We start from the raw sequence: 27,412 nt of genomic DNA, 5'->3' as shown, positions 1-27,412 counted from the left end.
GTTGTGGTAGCATAAGAAAACAAAACAACCAGACTAAAATAGAACTGCAGGACTTAGCAAGACATTCTTGTATTTTCCATTGTAACAGCTGAGTTACTGATAGTGCCTATTGTCCATTGACCATATTTTTGTGTTTTCCATGTTCACGTATGTATCGTACAGGAAACACTCAGCACCTTGGACTATGCACACAGAGCCAAGCACATCACAAATAGACCCGAAGTCAACCAGAAGCTTACCAAGAAATCCCTCATTAAGGTGTGTACTGCATGCATGCATATTCCTGCCTTTAAATAAAGAAAATGATCCTAGAACATGACGATTATGATGTATCTTACACTTCCAAAGGAAGGAGCTGATAGTTGTCTTTCTAACACAGTTTATTGCACAGGAGATGAGCCACAAAATGCCTACAACATGCTTTAAATGAAAGTCATATTACATCAGTCCAAAATGTGGTAAACATAGCAATTTTATCATATGGCACTGTCATTGATACTGATAGATATTTCAGTTTGCTTAGGGATAAACTTTAGACTTTCATATGAAGCTATATTCCATGTGCATATGACCCTCGAACATTTTTTGTATCAGTGCCAAAATGGTGTTTTTCAGTGATATCCAAGCATATTTGTGATATTATGTACTGCCAGCAGTCTCTGTGTATGTGTGACAAACAGTGGCAGAAACTTTCCCTTTTTTGATGTTATCCTGAAATTGTTGCTAAGCACATTCAGGACCTTTCTAATATTCTTTTATGTTATTAATCCAGTAGGACTAAGGTTTCATTAAGGAAGCTTTTGATCAAGATCTTAAATAAAAGTTATGTGTTTTATCTCTCTCTCTCTCTCTATCATAAACCAGGAATACACAGAAGAGATTGAACGGCTGCGGAGAGACCTATTTGCAGCCAGAGAAAAGAATGGAATTTTCCTTTCAGAGGAAAACTACAGGTATGTGGTACATGTAATATGTCTTCTTTGTCTTCTTTTTTTCTCCTCTTTTATTTTCATCTCCTTTTTCTTTTTCATTTTCTTCTTGTCCTTCCTTTAGCCTTCCCATATGTCATTTCTATCTAGGATTGTTGTGGATGAGACAAGGCCATGTTGTGTATTTCATAAAATTGCACAAGCCAAACCAAAGAAGCTTCTTGTTGTGAAACCAGTAAATGTTGATGTTTAACATCCATCATTGTGTTTTCCTAGATCTGAATGTGAAACTTCTTTAGTCCATTTCTCAGTTTGAGTGAGTGATGTATTCTCTGTGTTGCATTTCTTTGGCGATTGGCTATCTGTCGTGATGTCACAGGTCCATGGAGACGTCCATCGTTTCTCAGAAAGCCCTCATCAAGGACTTGGAGGAGAAGATTGAAGGGCTGACAGCAGAGATGGCCAAGGTAAGAAGGCCCGTCCTATTCCAGAGCCACGAGATTCACGACCCAACTAATGCAATCAGCAATGTGGTAAAGGTGGAGGCCAGAGCCCCGTTTCATAAAACTTGTTATCAGTGACAAGTTGTCGTAGTTGTTATAGGCTACTGAAATCCTTGCAGCTGATTGACTGAGAGCAAATTTGTTATAGAAATCTGGCAGTTATCACTGATAGCAAATTTTATGAAATGGGACCCTGGTCTCCACTCAGTGCTGTCACATGTCACAGCTGAGCAATTGTCATAGCAACTTCTTTTTTCCAGAATGATATGTTCCATTGAAATATTGTATGTTAATCTGGAGCAATGGTGGTGCTTCAAACCTTTACGGGGGTAAGGTGCGATGTCAAATTATTCGGCAAATAGCTTCCAACATGGGCTTTCTCATAGGTCTCAGGGAGTCTACGGCAATCACCTCGTGGGTAATAATCTGAACCCTTCGATACCCTCACCCTAAACCTAATCCTGAACCTAAACCCAACCCTAACCCAAACTCTATATGCTCTAAACCTAACCCTAACCGTAATTTTTACTCTAACCTTATCACTAACAAGTATTTAGCCAGGAGGTAATTGCCCTCGGGGGGTAGTTGCCCTGATACCCTCTCAGGGTGTGGCCATGCCCCATACATTCCTTTTTCCCCAAAATACCTTGCTTTATTTTAATTAGACCGTCAGCATTTTGTTCATAACTTGCACTATTAACTCCAAACTTAACATGCCTCATTGTGTTTGAAGATCAATGAACTCTTTGAGTTCACCAGGAAGGAGCTTGAAGAGCGAACAGAAGAACTTGAGGTCACCACCAAGAACCTTGAAGAAACAACAGACACCCTCCATAAAACAGAAAAGGTAATGCTTCAAAGACACAACTGTACATCTAGCCCCTCCTGTTCTCTTTTCAAGAATTTACCATTCATTTTTTTTTTTCTTTTTGCTCTATCACATTCAGTGAATGAAGGATCAAAGTGTTTATTACTTTCAATGGAAATATTATTTAGCAATCCTCAACATTTGTTAATGCAGGAGTTTCCATTTTTGATGCAGCGGATTCCCGTTATAATGAAGTCCTCGAGACCAGCAGATTTCTTTCATTTTATAAAGATTTCGTTTTAACCAAACAGATAAACAATAAAAATACTTAGCGTGAATAATGTTGCAGCCTGAATTTTTACTTAGTTGTAACCAGAAATTTGTTATACATGTAAGCATGTTCGGTATAATGGGAGTGCACTGTATATCACTGATGTTCACTTTCCTTGGCAGGACTTGGAGGTCACAACCCAAGATCGCGATGAACAGTGCCACTTGGTATCCAAGCATGTCGCATCTGAAGTGCAGCTCATGAGCCAGGCCAAGGAGGTGAGGTTGATAACTGTATGAGCATTTTTGTTCTGTACTGAATGTCATGTTCAATATGTATATTTTGTGTGTGTGTGTGTGTGTGTGTGTGTGTGTATGTGTGTATGCATGTTTGTATTTACCATTATGTCATTAAATCATTGCATCTTTCCAAATGTTGACAGGGTTATTTAAATGCCCACCATACACGTAGGCAAAGCTAGGAAAACAACACTTTCATATTCAACTTTATCATATCACAGCTCAAACTAATACTTCCAGGAAACACCAAGAGCATTTAGCTCAGACCTTGCATGATTCTAATTTCTTTGCAGTGTCTAATGTCTACTCATCTGCCGATGAAAGTAAGTTGACCCATGTGCATTGACCCTCCATGGACCTTGTTCAGTAAATTCATGCACACTCTCACTGTAATTGGTCCTTCCCAGATAAAGTATATTTTGCAAACTCTCCCGCACTTCATTTGTCTTTCATTCGTATTTCCCCAGCTCCTGTCCACGGCAGACAGCAGTGTGGCCGATGTCGGCGGCCTTCACGCCAAACTCGACCGGAAGAGGAACGTCGAGTCCCACAACATCTCGGTGAAGGACGTTTTCCGACAGGACTTTCAGTCGCACACCCAGGGCATCAAGAAGGCCCTTCAGCAGTTCCAAGGAGAGCAGCAGGGGAAATGCAGAGACATGGAACAGCAGTTTGGTATGCCAGTCCTTTTTATTGCCCCATTACCGTAAAACAGACAAACATAACACATCGGATTTAGGATGCGAAAAGAACACTCCACTTTATTGGAGATCCAGGCTGAAACATGGTTACAATACAGTCGCCTCTAGAGGGCGTCTAAACAACACACAATATATACTGGCGTGACGACTTTCTTTCTTTCTGTTTTTCCTTCCTCTCTTGGGAATGGTGCAAACATGTGCATACCATGAATAATGAATACATATGGGAACACTTTGTACTCCAACAAACTAAAAGCAATATGTACTGTACGTAGTGCGGAATAATGTATCACAAGTATGGGAACACTTTGTACCGTACTCCAACAAACTAAAAGCAATATGTATTGTACGTAGTGCAAACATGTGTTGCTTTTGAGACAGAACTTTCTATTAGAAATAACTAACAATAAATATAATGTCACGTGTTACACAACCCCACATAAGACGTGTAAAATCACACGTGTATGATGTTAGCATCAAAGCAACCTTTTACTTCACCAAACTTTCTTTAATATGTCATCTTTTACCTTTCACGTATATACAGGCCTATTGTATAAACTATAAAAATACTAAAAAACTTGTGAGGTACTATATTCTGAACTACAGGTGTACTGCCATACATATTATACAAACACGTTCAAAAATAACTCAAGCAGTACTTGTATGCATCCAATATCTACTATCTTCTGACAATTTATATAATTAGCCAATCAAACCAAAAAAACAAGGATTGACCGTAGTACGAGTGTAGCGCTAACATCACAATACACATGTACCATCACACAACATCTAACACCGTATTCCATAAAAGGAGAGGGGATAGTATGCGAACTGTTTTTATCAATCCAGTAAGCCCAAACTGGAACCCCTAAATAAAAAAACCCTACATTCACCGAACCATTGTATATCTCCAAAATATAATACAACATACACTTATGTATTGTAAGTGCTGTATACTACACTTTAACATATTCAGAATGCATCAAAAAACTGCGAATAACTCATAAAATTATCTCCCTTCTTCTCATCCATACAACTTTCAGCATTTTCTTTCATTACACTAAAATTTCTGTACATTACTCTGTCCTGTCATTACATTGTACCTCACCACATCTGACATTCTTTTGTCCTATGACAGTAGTCAATTACTGTATACTATCCATTAAATCATAACATCATTCTTTCCCTCTAATAACATATAACTTAATCATTTTATCCTATCAATACAACATAACTTCTCTATAATCTTCTGTCCTATCAAAACACTGTGGCTTCTGTATACACATCATAACTTCTCTTTATTCTTCTGTCATAATATCTTCATTGGTCCTATCCACACACACTACTTCCCTTATCTCATCTGTTCTTTCACTACCCGAACTTCTATACATATTTGCCCCCATAAAACAAGTACACTGTATAAGTGCATTGTTAGCTATACGCTCTTCCCTTCTTTTACCACGTTCCATATCCCTTCCCCTGAACTATTCAGGACTGTGAATTAGAAAAAATAACCACAGACATAAAACTAATCAAAACTGTATCATCACAGCATACGACATGTACATAAACGATAAGAGTACACCAAAATACTTATATCACTAAAGCCTTCAAAAATACAGTGGTCAATAAAATACCTCCCAATGGAGAAAAAAAAATCCCATTAACAACATTACAGTAGTGCTGTAATATTCTAAACAAAACATCAACAAATTCACAGAAAGTTCTTTTCAAGTGTACGAGTATGAGCGTAAGAGACAATAAAACAAAGTACACACAAAAATTCCGACAACCTGCACAAATGATAAAGTCATACTTTACCAACACTCAGTACAAACAGGAAATGATTGGTAAATATGTAGAACCTACATACACATAATATATAAATCCGAGCACCATATGCATGTGTATTAAACAAGCAAGAAGGATTTCAACAAAACTGTCTGCTCAGTCATAAGTGGTATGAAGAAATGAATCAACATACAAAACAGCCGGCAGGCTACCATAACTATCAAAAATATGCAAAAATACATCATCGTTTCTGATAAATGCGTTAACATTTCAAAGCAAAAAGGCAAAGCCTGCAACTAAAACATGTTTTAACAGTCCAGTGCCAGAAACATGCTGTACAATGATCAGTGCAAGGCAGCAAACATGGATTGAGTTAGCACCGAGACACTTACGAGATATTGTGGCAAGATAGTGCAGATGATCTCAGGCATCTTCATTGGTATGCAAAGATACAGTAACAGCAACCCTAGTGCTGCAGTGGTGGTGATGTCATTTTGCAGAATGTCCGGAGGACGACCTGGAGGAGATGACATGTTGTCACACAGGAGGTAGGTTCCACAACAGCTACCCTTGACAGCAACAAAGGTAGCACCACAGGCAGGGTGATAGTCAAGGACATCAGGGGGGCGGCCTGGAGAAAGGGTCGCAATGGTGTCAGGAACAGGAGGGGTGGAGTAAGAACCGCTTGTCTGCTGGCAGCCGGGGGTATCGGGAGGGCGGCCTGTAGGAGCCCGATTCACATCGAGCTGAAGGTGGGTCCCATCAGCAGGGGTATCAGGAGGGCAGCCTGAAGGAGCCCGATTCACATCGAGCTGAAGGTGGGTCCCATCAGCAGGGGTATCAGGAGGAGGGTTTGTAGGAGCCCGATTCACATCGAGCTGACGGAGGGTCCCATCAGCAGGAATATCAGGAGGGCGGTCTGAAGGAGCCCGATTCACATCAAGCTGAAGGTGGGTCCCATCAGCAGGGGTATCAGGAGGAGGGTTTGTAGGAGCCCGATTCACATCGAGTTGAAGGTGGGTCCCATCAGCGGGGGTGTCAGGAGGGCGGCCTAGAGGAGACCGATTCACATCGAGCCGAAGGTGGGTCCCATCAGCAGGGTAATCAGGACAGTTTGTAGGGGCCCGATTCACATCGAGCTGAAGGTGGGTCCCATCAGCGGGGGTGTCAGGAGGGCGGCCTAGAGGAGACCGATTCACATCGAGCCGAAGGTGGGTCCCATCAGCAGGGTAATCAGGACAGTTTGTAGGGGCCCGATTCACATTGAGCTGAAGGTGGATCCCATCAGCGGGGGTGTCAGGAGGGCGGCCTGGAGGAGCCTGATTCATATCAAGCTGAAGTGGAGTTCCCTCGACATCGACCATAATGGGGGTGGGGTGGACGGGACTGGTTGGCTGGTACATGAAGATGTGAGCGTCATCAAGGATAGACTGCGCTGCTTTGCGCCAGAGATGTTGTGGACGTGTATCCCAGAGACAAGGATGATCAGGAACTGCAATGAGCTGGACCTGGTCTGTGTGGGGCTGGGGAGCATCAACACACGGATAGAGCTGGCCGTCTGCCGTAACGTGCTTGTGAGTAGCACCCAGTGTGGGGGGTGGACTATCGAGCGGTGATGGCTGACGTGGAAATGGCTCAGGCTGGTCCACGTACAGATCCGGATGATGTGTGCTCAAGGCATTGGCTGGACCGGTGTTCTGCGTGATGGCGAAATCGTGATGTTCGCTACCAAATACAGCGTGCATGTTGCGTGAGTGTGAATGCTGAGTGTGTGTACGCCTAGAGTGCAGCATTACAGAACACTGGGACTCATCGACACAAGAAGAAGAGAACTGAGCCTGCACTATACAGGGACGCTACCACAAAACTCTGCTTCTTTGACAGTTTCACCCTTCTCTACTGGCCCAACACAACTAAAACAGTTGTCAACATTGGCAGTAAACTCAACATTACTGATTTCTGACAAACCAAAATGTGCCAACATGTGACAAGGGCAGTCGTATCCAAGAGCGAGTTCAAGACCATGAGAATATCCGAGAATACCCTCATCTAACACTGACACACTCTCCACATGCTTATGATCACCAGGAATATTGGGAATGTCATCAGGGAGCTCGACTTTATCTACTACCAACTTCTTGTCAGTGTACGTGCCATGTTGGCCTAGACCATAAGGGGGAACAGCGGTATGATCATGATCACAGTCTGCAACAGATCTAGATCCTGTGCAACCAATGGGTAGAGCTACACGTACAACGCGTCCAACAGACATATCCCAACTGGTACTGCTAGTCAGTTCACTTTGTGACTCATCCAAATTGTGACTAGATCTGGCATAACTTATCCCATTATCTACCCTTCTCACATTCAACCAATCATGATTGCTTTCTTTATTTGCTCTGGGCCCAATCTCGTATTCAGACTCATCAATGATTCTCAGTTCACTATCATTATAATCCTCTAATGGCCCAACATCATTAACTGGTTCATCATCACTGGCAACAGATTCACCATCAACAAAATCACAGTTACGTACCGGTATGTCATGATCAACTACCTGTCTATCAAACCCATAGTGGATGCAAACCAGGTGCCAAATGTCTGCCAGGGAAGTTGAATTATTGACAATCGAACCTCGAGAAATGATTGGGCAGAAAGCTGAAATTTGACCTAGCATCAATTCTAGCAATTGAACTTTCTGCGCGGCTGTCTTGCCGCCAGACAAGTCAGAGGAATCATCGACGAAACCGCGCAAACGATTTGCCTTCGACTTCCTTTTCCAAGAAACCCCCTCCGCTAGGAATGGAGAGAATTCCGGGTATGCACGAAGTGTGCTCATGAGACTACTCTTCCACGCTAGGAAGGACTCGGGAGTCTCGTCCCGACATAAGCGCCATTGTGCGGGCGCATTCGCAGCTGACCGCGCCATCGTATCGTATGTATACGTGGGGCTATCAAAGCGTTACCTGTGTGTCGCTAACGCTGATGGAGGTGATGAACAGCCAGTTCAAATCGCAAAAATCACGACAGCTACTGTATCTAACTGTTGATGTGTCGGCCATCTGTGGCCTGCAAGCCTTGGTTGATGGGTGGAAAACGATCCGAGCGCTGCCACCACGCCATTACCGTAAAACAGACAAACATAACACATCGGATTTAGGATGCGAAAAGAACACTCCACTTTATTGGAGATCCAGGCTGAAACATGGTTACAATACAGTCGCCTCTAGAGGGCGTCTAAACAACACACAATATATACTGGCGTTGGTCTTCCTTATATCCATGAAGGTTATCAGAGGCGTCATGCTTTCAAAATGTCCAGGTGTTTGTCTGGATATCGAATTTCAATAATGCAGCATTATAGAGTTCAATTTCAAGTTTTATCAATTTGGGGATGTTGAAGTATGACAGGATGATTTTTTTAACCCATTATAACATTTAACCCTAATCAGGCTGGGGGGGGGGCGGAATCCGCCCCCCCCCTCGACGTTTCGCGCAATATCTTCGCAGCGCGATAAGCTCCCGCCGCGATGTTTCATGACTTTTTTCTTTCAAGTATCGCGCAACTTTTGAGACCAAAATTGTTGCGCCCGCGCGTACTGTTTTGACGTGACGCCCGTTCGAAAAAAATTTGTCAACCCCAAAATTGCTCCAAAACGTGATTTTGTGTACAAATCCAATGCAAATTGTGTTTTTTCAATTAATTCACATAAAAATTCATATCTTGACTTAGAATGGACAAAATTAATTTACTTTAGCATAATAAAGCTTCAAAAAATATCTGTGACAAATTTTGGCCAAAAAACAAACAAAAACAAAAGTTTGAAAAACAAAGAAATACATAAGAAAATCAAAAAACAATCAAATACATAAGAAATTAATTTCGATACAGATTTTTTTTATCCTATGTCTCAGGAGAATGATACAAGAAACATTTTTTAAAAGAAATTAGCTTAATTAGAGCATTAATAAGTGATTTAGAGCCCAAAACTGATTTTATGCATAAATTACAATAATTAATTAATATAAAATATAAGAAAAATTTTTCAGAGAAAGCAACCATACATTTTGATAGTATACGTCGCGGGCGTCGCGTGTGCCGATTTTCGGCGCGATCACGCGTTCCATAGGCGAGATCTGAAGGGGGGGCGGAATCCCCCCCCCCCCCCCCCCCCAGATATAGCATAGCCAAAAAAGCCCAGCCTGATTAGGGTTAAAGGTTTTAACATTTTCACAGGTCAAGGTCAAGTCAAATACAAAATGCAGTTGTTTTCTCTAGGAGTCTGACGTTTTTTCATCAAATGTGGAACAGATTGAGTGAAACACAATGCACTGAATTGATCAGATTTGAGGCACAAATTGTAGAGTTTTCACAATGGCCATCTATTTGTGACTCTCACTACATTTTGGCGGTATAAGGTGTCCAAAATTTCTGACTAAAAGCAATGTCAAAAGCTATGATGGTGAAGGAGGTCTTCTTGGTTAAAGCTAAGGCCACTGCTTCTTTTGTGTTGGTAGCATTAACATCACTTTATCAGCCATGCAATATGCTTACTGAATAACCTGCTCTTAAAGAATGCACCTCAAAATCATAAATTTTCTTGTGATTCTGTGCTTTTCATGATAAAGCGTTAGACTTCTTTACCTTTTCTTCACTCATTTTAAAAAGAAAAAATGATATTACTAGTATTTTGATATTGCTGTGTCTCACCCTGCAGAATTTATGATAAGCCAGCGGACCAAGGAGGTCAGTGACCTGCGCTCTGACCTGGCCGAGATGGTGAGGTCACTGCAGGGTCGGACGGGGGCCATACTGTCCTCCAGTGAGAAGCAGCAGGAGGCGTGGCAGATCTGGTCAGACACGACCTGTGCAGAGCACAGCAGGTTCAAGGTAAGCCGGATCACACTGATGATGCATTTTACACGCTCTTGATTGGAAAGGCAGCAGGTTTTAGGTTCACCTGCCTAAAAAGGTTCACACTCGAATGTCCCTTCTTTCGTCATGGTCAGAAATATTTTAGAACGGGCAGAAGAAGTGAGGATAAAGAAAAGCACCTAAATTGACAGAATCTATGTTACACAGGTCATGATAAGTTGGGAAAGGTATCGTCCCTGCTTTGCTATAACAATTGTTTTTTTGTAACAAGGATGTTTTGAGTCCATCTGTGTGTTGTTACTATTGATTACATACCTAGAGGCATTGTCGTCGCAATGACTTTAAGAATGCCCTTGCAGTGTATGAGTCCTAAAGGGCTATTCATTTTAAAGAGTAGTTTGGAATCAGTCAAGAGATTAATGAAATTGTGGGCAAAGTTGATAACCTGTGAAAAAAATGACTGTGACACTGCTGCTATTGAATCTGAGTACCCCCTTATTTCCCCCCCCCCCAAAAAAAAAATGTATATGTATATTGTAAGGCTATACAGTGCACTCCTTTTATAATGAACACAGTTATAATGAAATTCCATGCACAACGAAATAAAAGTTCAGGCTGCGACATTATCCCATCATGTTTTTATTGTCAATTTGTTCGTTTATAACGAAATTTCAATATAACGAAAGAAAACAGTCAGGACTTTGTTATAATTGTATGGTAAACAAGTGATGCTTCAATTTCAGTCATGTTGCAGCTATTTCCACTGATCCCTTTGGTTGATCGGAATAACATCCCATTGATGGAGCCAAGTCGTCCTGCTTTTGTTTATTCCAGGAAGAGGAAATCGCCACCATCAAACATTTCCATGGCGACCGTTTCCTGGTGGCAATGAAGGATCTGGAGGAGAAGCTCACAGCTCACACAGAGGCTCTCAATGAGTGCAGACGGGACATCCAGTCCCAGGTATGTTTGCCTCAGGGCGCTCTTCTAACATTACTTTTTTTCTCTCTCACATTTTCCTAAATTTTTTTAACCATCTACTGTTTTCAGACTTGAGCTCTACCCAATTCTAGACCATGTTGTAACTCAAATGTAATTTTTCCTTAGTAAAATGGGACCAACAATAGAAGAGTAAAATTTCAGAATGAAACCAAAATGTCATATTGCAATAGTGCTGTTTTCACTGAATTGTGGTATTGATGGCAACCACACACGTAAATCAGATGTGGTGGTGATATCATTTTCTCACAGCTCTCCCACGTTAAAAAAAAATCATGCATTCTTGGCCTTTACTTTACGAGTACAATTCCTTTACCTTTAACCCGTTGAAGACTACTGGTAGTTCCAAGTATTCTCAGTCATGTGTCAACAGGAAATGGGTGTTGTAGCAAAATCAGCTTGTCGTCCGTGGGTCTAGTTATATCTGCTTAGTGCTAGACTATTTGAAGTCAACAGAAAGTTGATGCAAGGGATGCAATTTATCCCCATTGATGTCATGTGTTGCAAAAACAGGTTTGGTCAATGGAAGAGCATTTCTGAAATATGAAAGTTTTTGTCTCATTTGCCCTGAGCTCTTGTTTTTCCACAGGATCTCACTACTCACAAAATCAGCGTGTTCTTATAATCAACTGGTTCTGAATGGAAGTAGCTTGAATTGTACATGTTACATAGCAGATGATTTATATACATCTTTGATATTTATCATTTTATTTGCATGTATTTTATGTATGTGTCTCTGTCTGTCTGCACTAACTAGATCCAGTCTCAGTCAGCAATGGTAGACTCTTATATCAAGAGTCACACACAGCAAGTTTCAGACATGGCAGCCACAGTGGAGGCATTTGCCAACAAGCAGCTCAATGATAACAAGTCCCTGCAGAGGCAGTTGGTGGAGCTAAATCAAAATGAACAGAGAAAGAACCAGGTATGATTTCAAACTACTAACAGCTGAGATTGATTTAAATTCTATGTGGGGCGTAGATGTTTTCTACATTGTTTTTATCAAGATCAAGTGAAGAAAAAAAAAATATAGACATGAATATATTGGTAGAGAGAAAGAGAGAGCAATTGAAGTGGGCATGTGATGTCTTGTGTCTTGTGCCTAGTCAAATTTACGACGCAGAGAGCTATTTGATGCAATGATCCTATGGGAGCACCATTTTACTTTGTATAGGCTGTGTCTTGGCGTAATTTAAAGCTACTTTGCAACACAACACAGGGAGAGAGAGAACGGCCAACGCAGTCATCTAAACATCTGCGTTACAAATCTAAAGCTCCCTAATAGCTGTAAGTGCAGAGATTTGTGGGGATCTCTGCCACACAATTGTGTGAAATGTAGCTTTTAATCATCATTTTTATTAAAAGAGATAGAAATGTTTCTGTATGCAACAGAGTATCACTATATTTGTAATCGTACCAATTCCAGCACCCATTAAGTGATTTTGGATGTAGTAACTACCTAAATTAAAGATGTCAATCACTGACTTCTCTACATCCATAGACCATTTCAGCCTGTCTTTTGATGAAGTTGATTAATGACAACCACAGTACATTTGGTATGATTATTCACCTTGTGTTTTGCGTGGTGAGAAATTTATGATAATACCTGTGTATCTATATTTGCAGGAAATGCAAGAGGCTCTGCTTCAGTGTCTCCAAACCCTTGTGACCAAGAGAAACCAGGATATTGCCTCTGAGACGGGTAGGGTAAGTATCATCAACTCGGTGGTGGTAACCAGAAAGAGCATTATCTTCATGCGAGTGCAATGACTTCTAATATCAGCTCAGAAAACCAAAGGGCACCATGCAATGCAGTTACAAAGTTTGCATTTAGTTAATCAGACATCTATTCAGAATACATCTAAACTGACTTCAACTAAACCTATAAAAAATTTATAAATGAGAAAGTGCATGTGATGACTAAGTTCAGAAATAGCTGGATAAATGTACAACTGATTACTGTAAAACATGATATATTCGCGGCACGAAATTTTCGCGAAATGGAGCCGACAGCCTTTTTCGTGGCATGAAATTTTCGCGATTTGCCACTGGCGTTCAATGCATTTAGTGTAGACAAGAAATTTCGCGTGCATTTTAATTTCGCGAATCTTGGCGCTCGCGAAATTCGCGAAATTAAAATGCACGCGAACATTCCTCGTTTTACAGTATATTGATACAGCACTGAGCAGCCGTTTGTCTGATTTAGGGAAACAGGCATTGCCCCTGCCTCAACTAATAGACTGGTCTATGATGCCGAAGTGCCAGGCCTTCCTCTAAAGATGCAAATATTTTGCCCTTTTGATGAGGCAGCTCACATAGACATCACGTCTGGATGAGCATTAACCCACTCAGATTTAGAATGTGTCCCTCTTCACTTTCTGCAGAGCGGAAGGATGAAAGCCATTTCTGATAGTGGTCTGCAAAATAAAGTGGAAAGAAACGGAGTTACCAACCTGATAAGGATGAATAATCCACAAAGCAATCTTTTTTTTCTCTAACTTCTGTGCAAAATGCGGACCTCTATTGCTCCTTTTCTGTCTCATTTTTTTTTTCATCGCAAAGGCCAGAATATTACAAATTGGATAACTACAGTGTACTCCTGTTATAAAACTATCATACAGTCTCCTGTATGCTTCATACAACCTTCAAACCAACAATTTTTTTAAAAATCTCCTTTTCAATACCATTTACACATACCTTACTTTCCCTTTTCCTCTCTTCTTTCATGTTGTTGTGAATAATTATGTTTTGATGTGAATATGAAATGATTTTTCTGTAAAATTTGACCATGAATATCTTTTTTTTCTCTCTGTCTGCCCGATGTGTGTGCTTACAGCTCAGTGGACAGGTGGAAGATGCCTCAAATAAGACTACAGCCATGCAAGGCGACGTACAAAGGTACATATTACATAAAACGTGCCCTTTTCTCTCAACCCTTTCAATGTTTTTTAAATTACTTAATTTTTGGTGTCAAATCACATCAGAGTCTTTATAGCACAAATAGTTTTTCTCTAGTGTGTAGAATCAAATATAAATTAGTATAATACATCATATTTTTTCATAATGTACCATTCACAGCACTAGTAAACATTTTCTGGTAATAGTAGAAACTTGTTAGATTTTGTTTTTGTAGCTATTCTAAGTTTGCATTTATTCAATGTGCGAAGTTTTTGATATTCTTTTATATCTTTTTCATAACATTAGCTACTTTCCTTTAGAATAAAATATGTTTTGTTATATTCTCAAGGCTCATAGTTTATATGACTACTGTAAAAGTGGAAATTTTCAGTGTTGAAATTTTCGCGCATTTCGCGCAACCAGAATAGCGCGAAAATAAAAGCATGCAAATATTTTTGCTTGTCATGTTCCTGTAGTTGACGTTTTGATTCCGTGGTATTAATAAAAACACGCGAAACTCTTCTAACCCCGCCGAGCGCGAAAAATTAGTCGTGCGAAAATATCCACTTTTACAGTATGCAAAAAGTCTCAGCACCGTTTGTGCAAAGGGTAGATCTACTGATGTTGAGCGGCAAGTGTGAAGTCTGCAACTCTTGTTATTGTTTTATAAATGCAGGGAAGCCACAACATTGCAGGAAACCAGTGGTGCGTTTGTCACCACCTACACAGAGTCAAAGGAAAATCTCTCATCCTCCTGCTATAATCATCATGAAAAGGTAAGTGATGCACACAAGTCTTCAAAGCAGCAGGGCTTGTAAAGCGGTGACATGACCTTGAAATATTGTCTCTGATTTTTTTTTTTCAAGGCAAGCCTAGATACGTCTTCACTAGAAGTGCATTCCCTCGATGAAACTGTTTTCATTTTTGTATTATTTTTATCACTGGAATAGTTGTCATGGTTTTACAAGGCTTTCAAAAGGAGGAATTACCATGTATGTAGTATATATTTAGTCCTCCACACCTTTTAATTTTTCTTTTTTTTTAAGGGTTTGCATAGCTCTACATTATTTGCCCCTTTGATGTCCAGATTGAAAAGCTTGTGTAAATGGAACTTGTTGACCCATTGAAGATAGGCTGATTCTGCTACAACATGCATATCCCATAGAAACTTGCCAGAGTATACTCGGACTCATCCTCAACAGGTTAAAATCATATCGTCACTGGGGCGACAAGACCTCATATCTACAAAATGTCAAATGCTCAGGAGAGCCAAAAAACATGGCGGCCAAAGCACTGTACTGAATGAGACAGCTGTTCCTTTGACGTGCCATGGTGGCTTCATTTTTGGGGTAACACAGCTAGGATTTGGACAGGACATCACTTAACCGATTATTTGACCATAAATGCAAATAAGTCATTTTCACCAAAATTGCTGATACAAGGTCTTGTCACCCCAGCGACGATATGCAACTGTCTCGGAATACTTTATCATTTGCATTCATTACTTCAGAAAAGAAATTGGAAAGTATTTGCTTTTACACCAAGAGACCATGGAAATTTAATTATCAAAAGGAAGTAGAGGGTAACCATGCCTTGTTCTGTTACAAGTCATTTGTTTAAAGGACAAGTTCACCTTCATATACATGTGGATTGAGTGAAGGTAACAATATTAGTAAAACACATCAGTGAAAGTTTGGGGAAAATCGGACAATCCGTTTAAAAGTTATGAATTTTTAAAGTATCTGTGCAATTACTGCTGGAGGATCAGACTACTGCAGTGTATGATGTCACATGCGTACAACGATATAAGGAAAATAAAAAGAGAATTTCACAAAACTTGACTTTTTGAATAAAGTGCACATTTCCTCGACTTGTTACTGACTTATGTTAGGGATAATATTATTCCCCCTGACTTCGGAAAGAGAGAAGTCGAGTGTTCTTTTATTATGTGAGAAAAGTGAGAATATCTTGAATTTTCTGTATACTTTCTTTATATAGTTGTACTCATATGACATCACAAGCTATAGTAGTCTTCTCATCCAGCCGTGACTGAGCAGAAACTTCAAAAATTCATAACTTTTGAACGGATTGTCCGATTTTCCTCAAGCTCTCATAGATGTGTTCTACTAATAATGCTGCATTCACTCAACCCTCATGTCTATGAAGGTGAACTTGTCCTTTAAAGGGTTTATATGCAGAAATGTGTTCATGCATGTGTTATCCATTGGAGTGTGATGATGAGAAGGTATTGCAGTAATTGGTTTGCTTTATGTTTCAAGGTACAATACGTACTGGTCTGTATATTATCAGTGCCTCATTTTCCTCCCCTTTGCTGCCTTGCCCGGCAGAGCATTGCCCAAGTTGTTGAGATCAGGCAGCGCAATGCCTCGCTGGAGGAATCAGTGACCACCTTCACCAACGAACAGATGGACAGACTGGCCAGCTACCAGCAGGAGGCATGTGAGGTCGTCAGGGGTCACATGGGAGACATCGACACACACCTATCTCAGCAGAAAGACGACACTGAGGTGAGGAGGAAAGCATCAGTATTGCCTCGTATACTGTAAAACATGATATAAAATTTTCGCAAATTGGAGCCGACGGCCATTCAACAGATTGATGGAAAATCAGGAAAAGATATCCTGTCTCATAGCTACTTTGCCTCTTCACATCTTCCAATATCAGAAAGTTATTCCCCAATCGATGTTAAAAGAAGAGTTTGTATTTGTCCTACTGAATCTTCCTACATAAGAGTATCACAATGACAATTGCATTTACTTTAGGGCAACTGCATGATGACTCAATTTATTTATTTATTTTTTTATCTCTTTATTTATTTATTTATTTATTTATTTATTCATCTATTCATTTATTTATTTTTGGGCAATATTAATGTGGTTATCTCTGTTGTCTGCTTCCATGTGCTCACATTTGCTTTGGTCAATGGCCAGTATTCCATCAAATATCTTTTTGGTATAAATTTGCAAGATGAGCACTGAAGTTTGGATGAGATGAGATGATCATTTATCCCGATATGACAAGACAATTTTATTAGAAAAAAGTGAACTGAAAATTGATTTGGAATTCTCCACATTATTTCCTTTTCAGCGTGAAGATATTTCTCTGTGACAAAGATTTACTTTGCTTTCCATTGGCAATCCGTATTTAAAGGTGGTGGAGGGTGGTTACATGGATTAGAGAGCCATGCCCTGTTGTTCTCAAGAAACTTGATAACCTCTCTCTGTCCAGGGGGGGAAAAAAGTTTAGGGTATCGTGAGCAGAGACACCAAATTTCTGATCTCGTTAAATGTTCACAAAGTTCATTTCTTGTGCTGCAGTGAAGTGTGGACTCTTCATGTGAATTGCCTGCATGCCTAACTCACTCTTGATCTCAAGGAGTGAAAACACTGATAAGGTTTCATGGAGTACCATACTTACACAACTTGTTTGCCAAATTATGATTCTTTGGAGTGTACAAATCTTTGCATAAAAGTAATGCATTTGACTCTTCATGCTCAAATAAAATACCAAAGTTTGTGGATGCCTTGTGCACTGAGTGCATTCAAATGAAAACCTTCCCCATGATTCTAAAAGTGATAACTTGGAATTACCTGGTAAACTTAGGTCCAAACAGCCCAGTCACGGTTATGATTTAACATTTTGCATTCTTAAAATTCATTTGACTTCCGGGAAAATAGAGGACACTGGTACATAACATATAGTATTCTTTATAGTAGTAATTTAGTACCATCATCATTATCACCATCACATTATTACTGAATAATGTGGTGATGGTGGTAATGATGTTGATGGCATGTGATGGGGAAGAAAAATGTAGGGAGCCTTTGTTTCCCATCATCAATTATGTGGGGCACTAAGGCGAACTGGGTAAACTCTTAACTTGCCAAGCGCTTCTTATAATTATCCGTTGACGAGATGTCTTACCCATGATGACCCTCTCATGAGACTCGGGTATGGAAATGGGCGAGTGGCAATGTTTGGATCATGCAAATGACAATGCTGTATTGAAGAGCAACATTTATAGACACTAAAGAAACTAGCGAGGATCAGTTAAACAATATATTCTGTGACCATTCATCACAAAACCAACAACAAAGCACAGCCTAATATAGAAGAAATGTATAAACCTGATAACTGAGGTCTTGAGTAGATTCTCCCTGTATCAAGCTTCGTTTTGAGATCTTCCCTTATTCCAAATTCTGGCTTGTCCTGAACTAGTTTGAACAACAATGACCATTACGATTAAGTACCTTGAACAGTTATTAGAAGGCTTATGTTTTACAGGAAAGAAAGGGCGGGGAATCACAACTTACTAGAATCTCTCTTTGCTGTTCTCTTCATGCAGGCAATGATAGATGAGAAGGCAGTGGCAAGTGAAACAGTGTGTGCCACCATTGACCGCCAACTGAAGGAATTTGACCAAACAGTCAGCAAGTGGACCGTCCAGAGCAAGACTCGGGCCGAGGGCGTGAGCAGTTGGGCAGCTGAGATGGAGGGACAGGCCAACGCTGGACTGCAGAGGGTGGAAAAATTCCTGGCTGAGGATCTGCGAGAAGATGTCCCCACAGGTGAGTATCTCGACCACAAAGTGATGCGATATGAGTGCAGGGCACTGCGATTATGATAGAGTACTTAACACTGGCATTCTTCTTTCATTATATGGAAATTATAATTGAACCAGAGATATTTTGCAATGTATACAGTTAGTGATGATGTAAATTATGTCACATGTTATGCACTCTGTTGGTGCATGAATCTCTGTTCAAATAAACAATCTGAAAGATTACAAAAAGTGTGCTCACGTCAACATTTTAGGGAGTGCAAAATCGATAATGCTTGATAGCTTATGATAGCGATGAATACTACAATGTATGTTACATGATCTGCAACATTTTAGATAATGGTGAATGTGCAAAACACGTCTTGTTATGATACAACTGGGGCAGATTTCAGATACAGTACCCACAATGAAATACAAGTATGTTCTCATTCCCTATTTGTCACGCTGAAGATGGGCCACCGTTTTGTTTCTCATAGCAATGAAAAGTTCAGACAGAACTTATAAAGTCACAATATCGAAATGACTTTCACACAGGCACCACACCCCAGCGGCGACCTTTCACCTACCCTCGTGACCTGGTCAGCACAGAACCCCATGACATCCTTCTGCATCGGTTCCGCCAGGACTGTGAGCTGAACCAAGCGGCAGACCTCCCTTTGCCAGATGACAGCCTGTGCAGTGTGGTAAGCAAGACAAAGTGTAGCTACACTAGAATCATATTATACCAAGAACTACTTGACCATGACAACTACCTTGATACATGAGTATGAAAATATTCAGGGTTTCGTCCAGCATAATGAGTTTGTCATACAGGGGAAACACCATTGTAACAAGGTTTAATGGACTGCCAATTTATAACTCATTAAAGCTGTAAGTAGTACAGTGGAAACTCGATATAACGAGATGGTCGGGACCGAGTCATTATCCTCGTTATAGCCGATATCTTGTTATATCAGTAGGCATAAAAGAAGGCATAACATAAAGACATTAATTTGCACATGTGGGACTACCCATCATATTTCAATCAATACTGATAACTTCATATTGTGTGTGAGGGAATTACTCACCTTTATGGGTAAGAAGATGTTTTTCGCCAAGGAAATCCAATACAAATATCAAGAATGTGTTTCTTATTAATTGTAGATGTTTGAATTTGTAAATTTATATTTGTAGCTTGCGATTGTATCAAGATCGTCTGTGTGGATTGGTATGTGGTTATCGTATGGGTGTGTGTTGCGTGGAAAGCTTGAATATGGTCTGCACAATGCTGTGTGTGTATGTGACACATTCTGTATACCACGTGTACATTATGACTGCGTGTGTGTGAAGATGGGGAATTCCCTACGTAGAAGGCCAATCACAGCATCAGATTGCCTCACACCTGCTAAACGTCATGATGATGTCATGTATACATATGGCCGTCCCACCACATTTTCTGCATGTATCAGTGCGCGCGCACTAGCTGGAGTGCACTGAAGAAAATGATTATGTGTGTACAAGACAGTTTTTGGCGCATCAAGCTTTACAATCTCGGAAGATGATAGCACAGGCGAAGTAAAGCTTTACCGAAGGCATTTTGCTTTACCTCGCTATAGCAGGTTTGATTGACTATGTTTTTCTTTGTTTGGAAGTCACAAAATTTATCTCGTTATAGCAGTTATTTCGTTATAGCCGATCTCGCTATAAGAGTAGCATTTTACATAGACTTGTGTGGAAGGAAATTTGGGACCGGGAAAATTTCCTCGTTATAACCGATATCTCGTTATAGCAGTGTTCGTTATACCGAGTTTCCCCTGTACATGTAATACCTGGTTGTAAACATACTAAAAGAGAGACCACCTAAATACAGTCAGAAAATCAGAGCTGCAATCACCTGGTTGAAAACTGTGCAGTGTATCCTGTAGTATGCTGGGCCATTTATAATGAGGGTTTCCCTGTAATGGGCATTACTATTGCATTATGTCCAATCTCTTCATAAAGGGGCTCCACTGTATTAATTTACACATGGTCATTACTCCAAAGTCTGATTCACAATTTACAAAGTGTTCTTGCATGTGGCAATGACAGGGGTAACTTTAAAAAGACAACAACAACAGAATTATTTACTAATCAGCACATTGTGGGCAAGTTCATCATACCCATGAGAAAAGCACATACAAAAGACTGGTGGACAAATTATGGTCTGCAAGTCAAAGTTGTCTACCACTTGTGGAATTGCAAGGGACGTACTTAACCAATACGCCTACAACCTTTTGGATTTTTTCCAGAATCAGGCAGAAATTTCACGGTCTTCTGTGAAGAGCGAGGCAGTTGACCAGTCGGAGGGTTTCACCAGCGAGGTGGATACAGGTGCCGAGGACAGCTCTCTGTCAAGGTCACAGTCCCAGCTCTCCATAACATCGGAGGTGAGACAACTGCTTATGTGCATTAATTGCATTATATGTAGTAATACTTGCAATTCTTTTTTTATTAACCCTATTCTAACTGGGCTATTTGAGACCAAGTGTTTACTGGGGGGGGGTCAATTTGACCCCCCTTCAGATCTCGGCCGGCGATCGCGCAAAATTTTGCCTGAACATAGAGCCGGATGTCAACTACAAGATTTAATGGTCATACAATAGAAAAATGTTGATTTCATATTTTTTGATAAATTAATTATTCAATTTTATGCATGAAATCATATTTTCACCTATAACTCCATCTAAAAGAATGAAGGATTGCTAAATTTTTGTGTCAGAGTTCCTCAAGACACATCAAACAATTTTCTTGTAAAAAAATAGCGCAATCAAAATCCGTTTCTTTTGTTTTTTATTGTTTTGTTAATTTCTTATGTTTTTTATTGTTTTATCGATCTTTTGTTTTCTATTGTTTTTGGCCAAAATTTGTGCAGGCACTATTTCAAGCTTATCTACATTAGAATTGATTAATTTTGACGTTCAAAAGTTTAAATAATCTAATTTATATCAATTAAACAAAAGAACACAATCTACATTGGATTTGCACACGAAATCACGAATTTAAGCTGTTTTCGGGTTGACATGCATATGCAAAACATTGCGTAACTTCAGAGCGGTGTACCCGGATGTCGCAAATTTGGTCTCAAAATATACGGGAGACTTCAATGAAAAAAGTCATGAAACGACGCGGCAAAATCTTTGCGCGTTGCGGAATCGTGGCGCGAAAGGTCGAGGAGGGGGGGTCAATTTGACCCCCCCCTTAGTTAGAATAGGGTTAAACTGCTGTATAAAAGTAGTTTGTGACAAAAGGTAATACAGACAAACTATAAATACATGTAGTCTTACACATAAATAATCTTTTGACGTTATGTAAATATATTAGACATTTGATGTCATTTTTGAAAAAGCCTTCGTCAATAATTCCATCCGGCCTTTGATTTGAAAAAAATTTACTCAATTAAATCACAGAAATGAAATGATGGATGCATCATGAAGCATGGAAAATTTGATGAGACCATGATGTCATCACCCCACAATGCACCAGTCTTTATTGCTGAATTTCTCAGGCTGTGACCCACCCCATCACCTCATCCCAATCAATGTCCCAATGTCCTCAAACTGCAATCTCCCATGACACTTTTAGTGTTCTTCAATTTAAGTTAAACTTACTTTTTTGTCGGATTTATTCTATTAGAATCAAATTTTTGTTTGTTTATACATCCTTTGACAACAAATGTATTGCAAAATTTGAATTTTAATCACAATAAATCTGTTACTTGCATCGTTAATGCTTTGTGAAGACACAGTATTTGAAAAACATATTTGTACATCAAGAGAAAAGATCAAGAGAACAGTCCAAAAGCTGAAAAGTTCTCTGTTCATTAGCCCATATTAACCTTTTCAAACCTTTTTGAGTTTGTTTGTTTGTTTGTTTGTTTGTCCCCTTGCAGAATGAGAGAGAGGAGACCAAGGAGAACTTTGTGATGCCCAAGTCAGTCACGATGAGCCGCGGCAAGAAACCTGCCCGTGATCGCAGCAAGAACACTTCGACCCCCAAGTCACGATTGCCGCTACGCTCAGCCAATGCCGCAAACTAATCTTAATCTAGGAATGAGTTCCAACAAAGTGAGAGTGTGAGAGACCCGGTTTTCATCAACCTTCTTTAACCCATTGAGGACATGCTGATTTTGCTCCAACACACATTTTTCGTAGGCAAGTTCTCGAGTATACTCTGGACTTGTCATCAATGGGTTAATATCCTTCCTACATTTTTTCTTTCTCACAATTTCTCTCCATCTCTTCCTCTCTTTCCCCTCACTTTCTGTCATCTACTTTTGAAAGACAGATATTTAGATGTTGCATCAAAATTATGACCAGCATGATACCCCAGGATCCTGCTGGTCATAATTTTGATGCAACGCCTTAGTGATATTATTAACCCCTTCTGTACTAAAGTCTGAAATCCCCATAGATTTACTACACAGGCTGCCAGGTTCTTGTGGGGAATGGTTAAATGTATTGTTGGGGTTTATTTTAATCTCGTATACACGTATTACATTTTGCAGCAATTAGTCAGAAAATTATACAATGATATGTCCACTTAACAGTTACCTACCCCAGTATTTAAAGGTTACAATTGATTTTGTATATTATTGTTAAATATTATATAAAGCTTGCAGTGATGCTGGGTAACCGTAATGTACAACTTACTCCCTATCAAATTTTTCATTAATTTTTTTTTTCTGTTAGTTCAGAAAGGTCTTGAGAGGGGACCTGAGTGTCCTTCAGTTCACATGAATGCTTCCTATGCTACTTCTATTGTTTTTAATAGCTGAAGCAGAATTTCGCGGTTTCTTTATTGAATTTGCCGTACATTGTATATGGAGGGTCACTTTCAAAATTCCCATTAGAAAGGTAGCATTCGTTGAATACGCTATCACTGTGGAAATACAACCATGTACTGACTTGTGCTGCCATCCATAAAAAGCTGGCTGCGTGAACCTGTTGTCGCCAATTGTCCATGTGTGGTGCGTTTTCATGTCAAGTAAGTTGTCCATTGGCATTTTATTTGTTTTGTTCACACATACAGTGTCTGTCACAAAAAAAAAATTCACCTAACGTCCAACATTAGTGATGTGAAAACTTTCTTGGCTAACATTATGTAAAGTTAGTGTTAGCTGACAGTAATGTTAAAATTAGCATTAGCTTTAACAATAATACATCATACTTACACATGTACACTAGTTAATGTTAGGTAATGTTAGCTGGACTTATGAGACTGCAAAACTACGCTTTAGGTTCTAATATTTTCATTCAATTTAATTTAGTGATGAAAAGCAAAATCGAGGCCTACGGTTACATGTGTTACAACTTGAGGCAACAGTACCGACCGATGCTACAGCTTTGGGATTGAGTATGCTCTTTAATAAAATCTACAGTAGAGCACACAGTCATTCATAGTGAAACAACCTATGTTTTACCAAATACAGTATCAGTTTTAGTTGTTAAATTGAGCCTAACATTCTGTCAGGTTAACTGATGACAACATATTACCAAGAATATCTTTAACCTCTCATAAAAGTTTGAATCTAATTTATACAAATTATGAACACATACTACCAAATATAACCTAAGACTTTCAAAGATTACATGTAGCCATTCAAGATAAAGATGAAGTCTATTACTTTGGGCAGGAGTATGCATAATGGCATTAGCAGTCTGGTCCATGTGCGTTGTACAAAAAGCTTGCGGGTGAGTGGGATGTAAACACCTATTACTTGTATTAACAAATATACTAGTGTCCCTATACATTGTACATGGTATAAGAATTAACAGTGTCCCCAAGATACATAATATCCCAAACACTTGTACATTTTACTATAATCTGAAGTTAGATAGAATGCACACTACAATTTACCAATATATTATTCATTTTCATCCTGGTATACACTTGTATATATTAGGCAATAAATGAAAGACAGATTTAGTAGAATGCTTTAATTTTGTGGAAAAAGTTGGGTTAACATATGCAAGTGTCTGTTACTGTTTCCAGGTAGGGGTGTTTGTTTCTTTTGTAGTCTTTCTAATCCTTGCATTTTTTACAATACACGTGCCAGTCTTTAATACCACATGAGTTGGATTTTACTCATATGCTAGCTTGCTTAGGGCACTTCAAACTTAACGCTTATTCTGATAGCTGAGAATCCACCTTCTGTGTAATTTTATACCACTGACAGGCTAGTGTAGTGCCTATGGTGTGAGAAAAAAAAAAATGGGCAACAGGGGCAGAGTGGGTTTTCTTCTCTTTTTCCCCCATTATTTGTTGTTGGTACATAATACAAGTGTATTCTGTATAATTGTTGAGTGATTGTGAGCCTTAACCCATTGAAAAATGTAATAAAATATGAAAGGAAATTTCTCAAAGCATGATAACATTTGGGGGTTGGGGATGGGAGGGGAGTCTAGAGTTTCCAACAGTATAATACATGTACATTGTACGTCACTTTTCCATTTTCTCTGCCAAAATTTTGAGATTGCAAATAGTGAGTGGAAATGAAATACATGTAGGTGTGAAAGATAACGAACGCTAGAATTATGCATGGTATAAATTTAGAGTTCATTGTACATCAGTACATGTATCTATAAACAAGAATGCATTGCTCGCCATAAATTATGTGCTCTTGGATCCTTTCAGGTACTGAAGCACCATTATTTGTGCGATTGTACATAAGAGATTCATGTGAAAAGTTCAGTTGTGTTAAGAATGTGTATACAAGTTATTATTTAGTTTTACATTTATACACACTTATGTATAAAGCTGTGAAAAGACTCAGGTTTCCTTATGAAATTGAGTTGAGTGATGGTTGTAATTAATACATGTATTTTAATCCATTAGTTTCTCTTGCAAAATTTGCTGGAAAATCATGCACGTTTTTAAAAACATTATGTTCTTTATGTGAACAATAAATGTGGCCTGTGTTCTTACTCAAAGGAAAAAATGTGTTTATATGCCTTCATTCTCAAAAACGTCTCATTTTTTTCTCAATGATTTTGTCTCAAATAATTTTTATTTATTCATTCATTTTTTATTATTTTTTTATGCCTCCGCCACGAAGTGGTGCCGGAGGCATTAAGTTTTCGGGTTGTCCGTCCGTCTGTCCTTCCGTCCGTCCTTCCGTCCGTCCGTAATGAATTTTGTGGACAGGGTAACTATCAAAACCTTTTGAGGTATCCTAATGGAACTTGGCATGTATGTGTATTAGGGGGTGAAGTTGCGCCTATCAACTTTTGGGTGCACATGCTCAAGGTCAAAAGGTCAAGGTCAAATGCTTAAAATTCCACTATTTCCCCCATATCTATGCAATGCCTGAAGATATTTTCTTGAAACTTAGTGTATACATGTATTACCCAATTAAGATTCTCTGGTAAAAGTTTGGGGTCATGAGGTCAAAAGGTCAAAGGTCAAAGTAAAATGTTAGAATTTCACTTTTTTCTCTCTATCTTGGAAATTGTTCAAGGTATCTTTATGGAACAAAGTATATATGCATGTACTGACTGGCAGTGGTTATCTAGGGAATTTGGGGTTCGTGGGGTCAAAGGTCAAGGGCAATACTTCAAAATTTTACTATTTTCCTTATATTTATGCAATGCCAACAGGATTATTTTTTTAAACTTGATGTATGCATGTATAACCCACTAGATATTGTCTGGGATTTTTTTTTTTTTTTTTTTTGCCAAGAAGGTCAAAGGTCAAAAGGTCAAAGATCAAGTGAAGGTGCTGAACTTACTTCTTTCTCCATATCTCGGAAGTGGCTCAAGTTATCTTGAAACTTAGTACATATTTATGTATGTTCTGCCTGACAGTGATTCTCTTATGAATCAAAGGCCAGATGAAGATGATAACAATTTACTGTTCAATACAGAAATTGCACTTTTACTCCATACCTTGAAAATTACTCAAGTGCGTAAACTTATGAAAGGGTCAAAGTCAAAGTCAAAGTTCTTAAATCCCCAAATACATGCTCTCCTATTCATCCAATTAAACATAGGTCAAGGAAGGTGAACATTCGATACATTTGTGACAAACATGTCATTTTAATATTTTGCCAATTTTGTGAACATGTAATCACACATTGTCCACATGTACTATAGACCTATTAGGAGAATCATGCTTTATGGCGGAGGCATACCAGTCGCCATAGCGACATTTCTAGTTTATTTTTGTGGTGATGATGGTGGTGGTGATTAGAATCAACGTAGTCTTAAAGGGATAGTATAGTTTTGGTTGAGTTAGGGCTTCAGGTTTCCAACTTTTTGTCAGATAATGAAAAACCTCTTATGAGATATGGAGGAGCATACAATTCTATTAAAAGAGGAAGTCAAAGTTTATTGATGAAAATTGGTTTTGAAATGTATGAGATATTCCAAAACAAAGAGGTCCTAATAAAAGGTGAGACCCGTCTTTAATTAGGACCACTTTGTTTTACATGTACTTTGTTTTAGGATATATTGGCCACTTCAAAACCAATTTCATCAATATCTCTGTGTTTGTTAACATCAACACCTCATTTCAATTGTATTCATTGTGTGATATGTTTTTGCGACATCAGCATTTGGGTAAAGCGTGAAGTTAAAGATTGCACAACCCCTTTGTCCATGTTAAATTTCACATAAACTTCTCCAATTCCGTTGATGTTAAAGAGATGTATGGTATTGGTGGAGATGAGAATTAGGCTGTTTTATTTGTTGCAAGATATCAAGAAACCACTTATGAAATAGTACAGAGCATACCATTCTGG

General features: G+C 39.2%; 1 protein-coding gene across 1 annotated transcript in view; it reads left to right on the top strand.

The window, feature by feature from the left end:
* Positions 1-22,967, top strand: part of LOC139742942 (kinesin-like protein KIF11) — a 35,842-nt gene extending 12,875 nt beyond the window's left edge. The window contains exons 10-27 of the mRNA XM_071653450.1: positions 163-258; positions 865-953; positions 1,309-1,396; positions 2,166-2,279; positions 2,694-2,789; positions 3,278-3,485; positions 10,021-10,193; positions 11,013-11,141; positions 11,935-12,102; positions 12,804-12,884; positions 14,014-14,075; positions 14,752-14,851; positions 16,424-16,603; positions 18,442-18,664; positions 19,192-19,340; positions 20,925-21,062; positions 21,997-22,005; positions 22,571-22,967. Coding sequence (XP_071509551.1) covers positions 163-258; positions 865-953; positions 1,309-1,396; positions 2,166-2,279; positions 2,694-2,789; positions 3,278-3,485; positions 10,021-10,193; positions 11,013-11,141; positions 11,935-12,102; positions 12,804-12,884; positions 14,014-14,075; positions 14,752-14,851; positions 16,424-16,603; positions 18,442-18,664; positions 19,192-19,340; positions 20,925-21,062; positions 21,997-22,005; positions 22,571-22,711 — 2,244 coding nt within the window. The 3' untranslated portion in view covers positions 22,712-22,967. The remainder of the gene's footprint in view (positions 1-162; positions 259-864; positions 954-1,308; positions 1,397-2,165; positions 2,280-2,693; positions 2,790-3,277; positions 3,486-10,020; positions 10,194-11,012; positions 11,142-11,934; positions 12,103-12,803; positions 12,885-14,013; positions 14,076-14,751; positions 14,852-16,423; positions 16,604-18,441; positions 18,665-19,191; positions 19,341-20,924; positions 21,063-21,996; positions 22,006-22,570) is intronic.
* Positions 22,968-27,412: the final 4,445 nt, after the last annotated feature.

The sequence above is a fragment of the Diadema antillarum genome, unplaced genomic scaffold (assembly GCF_040938485.1).
Source record: "Diadema antillarum isolate AM-2024a unplaced genomic scaffold, OU_Dant_1.0 seq00001039_RagTag, whole genome shotgun sequence".
Taxonomy (NCBI): domain Eukaryota; kingdom Metazoa; phylum Echinodermata; class Echinoidea; order Diadematoida; family Diadematidae; genus Diadema; species Diadema antillarum.
The sequence above is the reverse complement of the archived record's forward strand: the minus strand, read 5'-3'. Positions and strand labels throughout refer to the sequence as shown.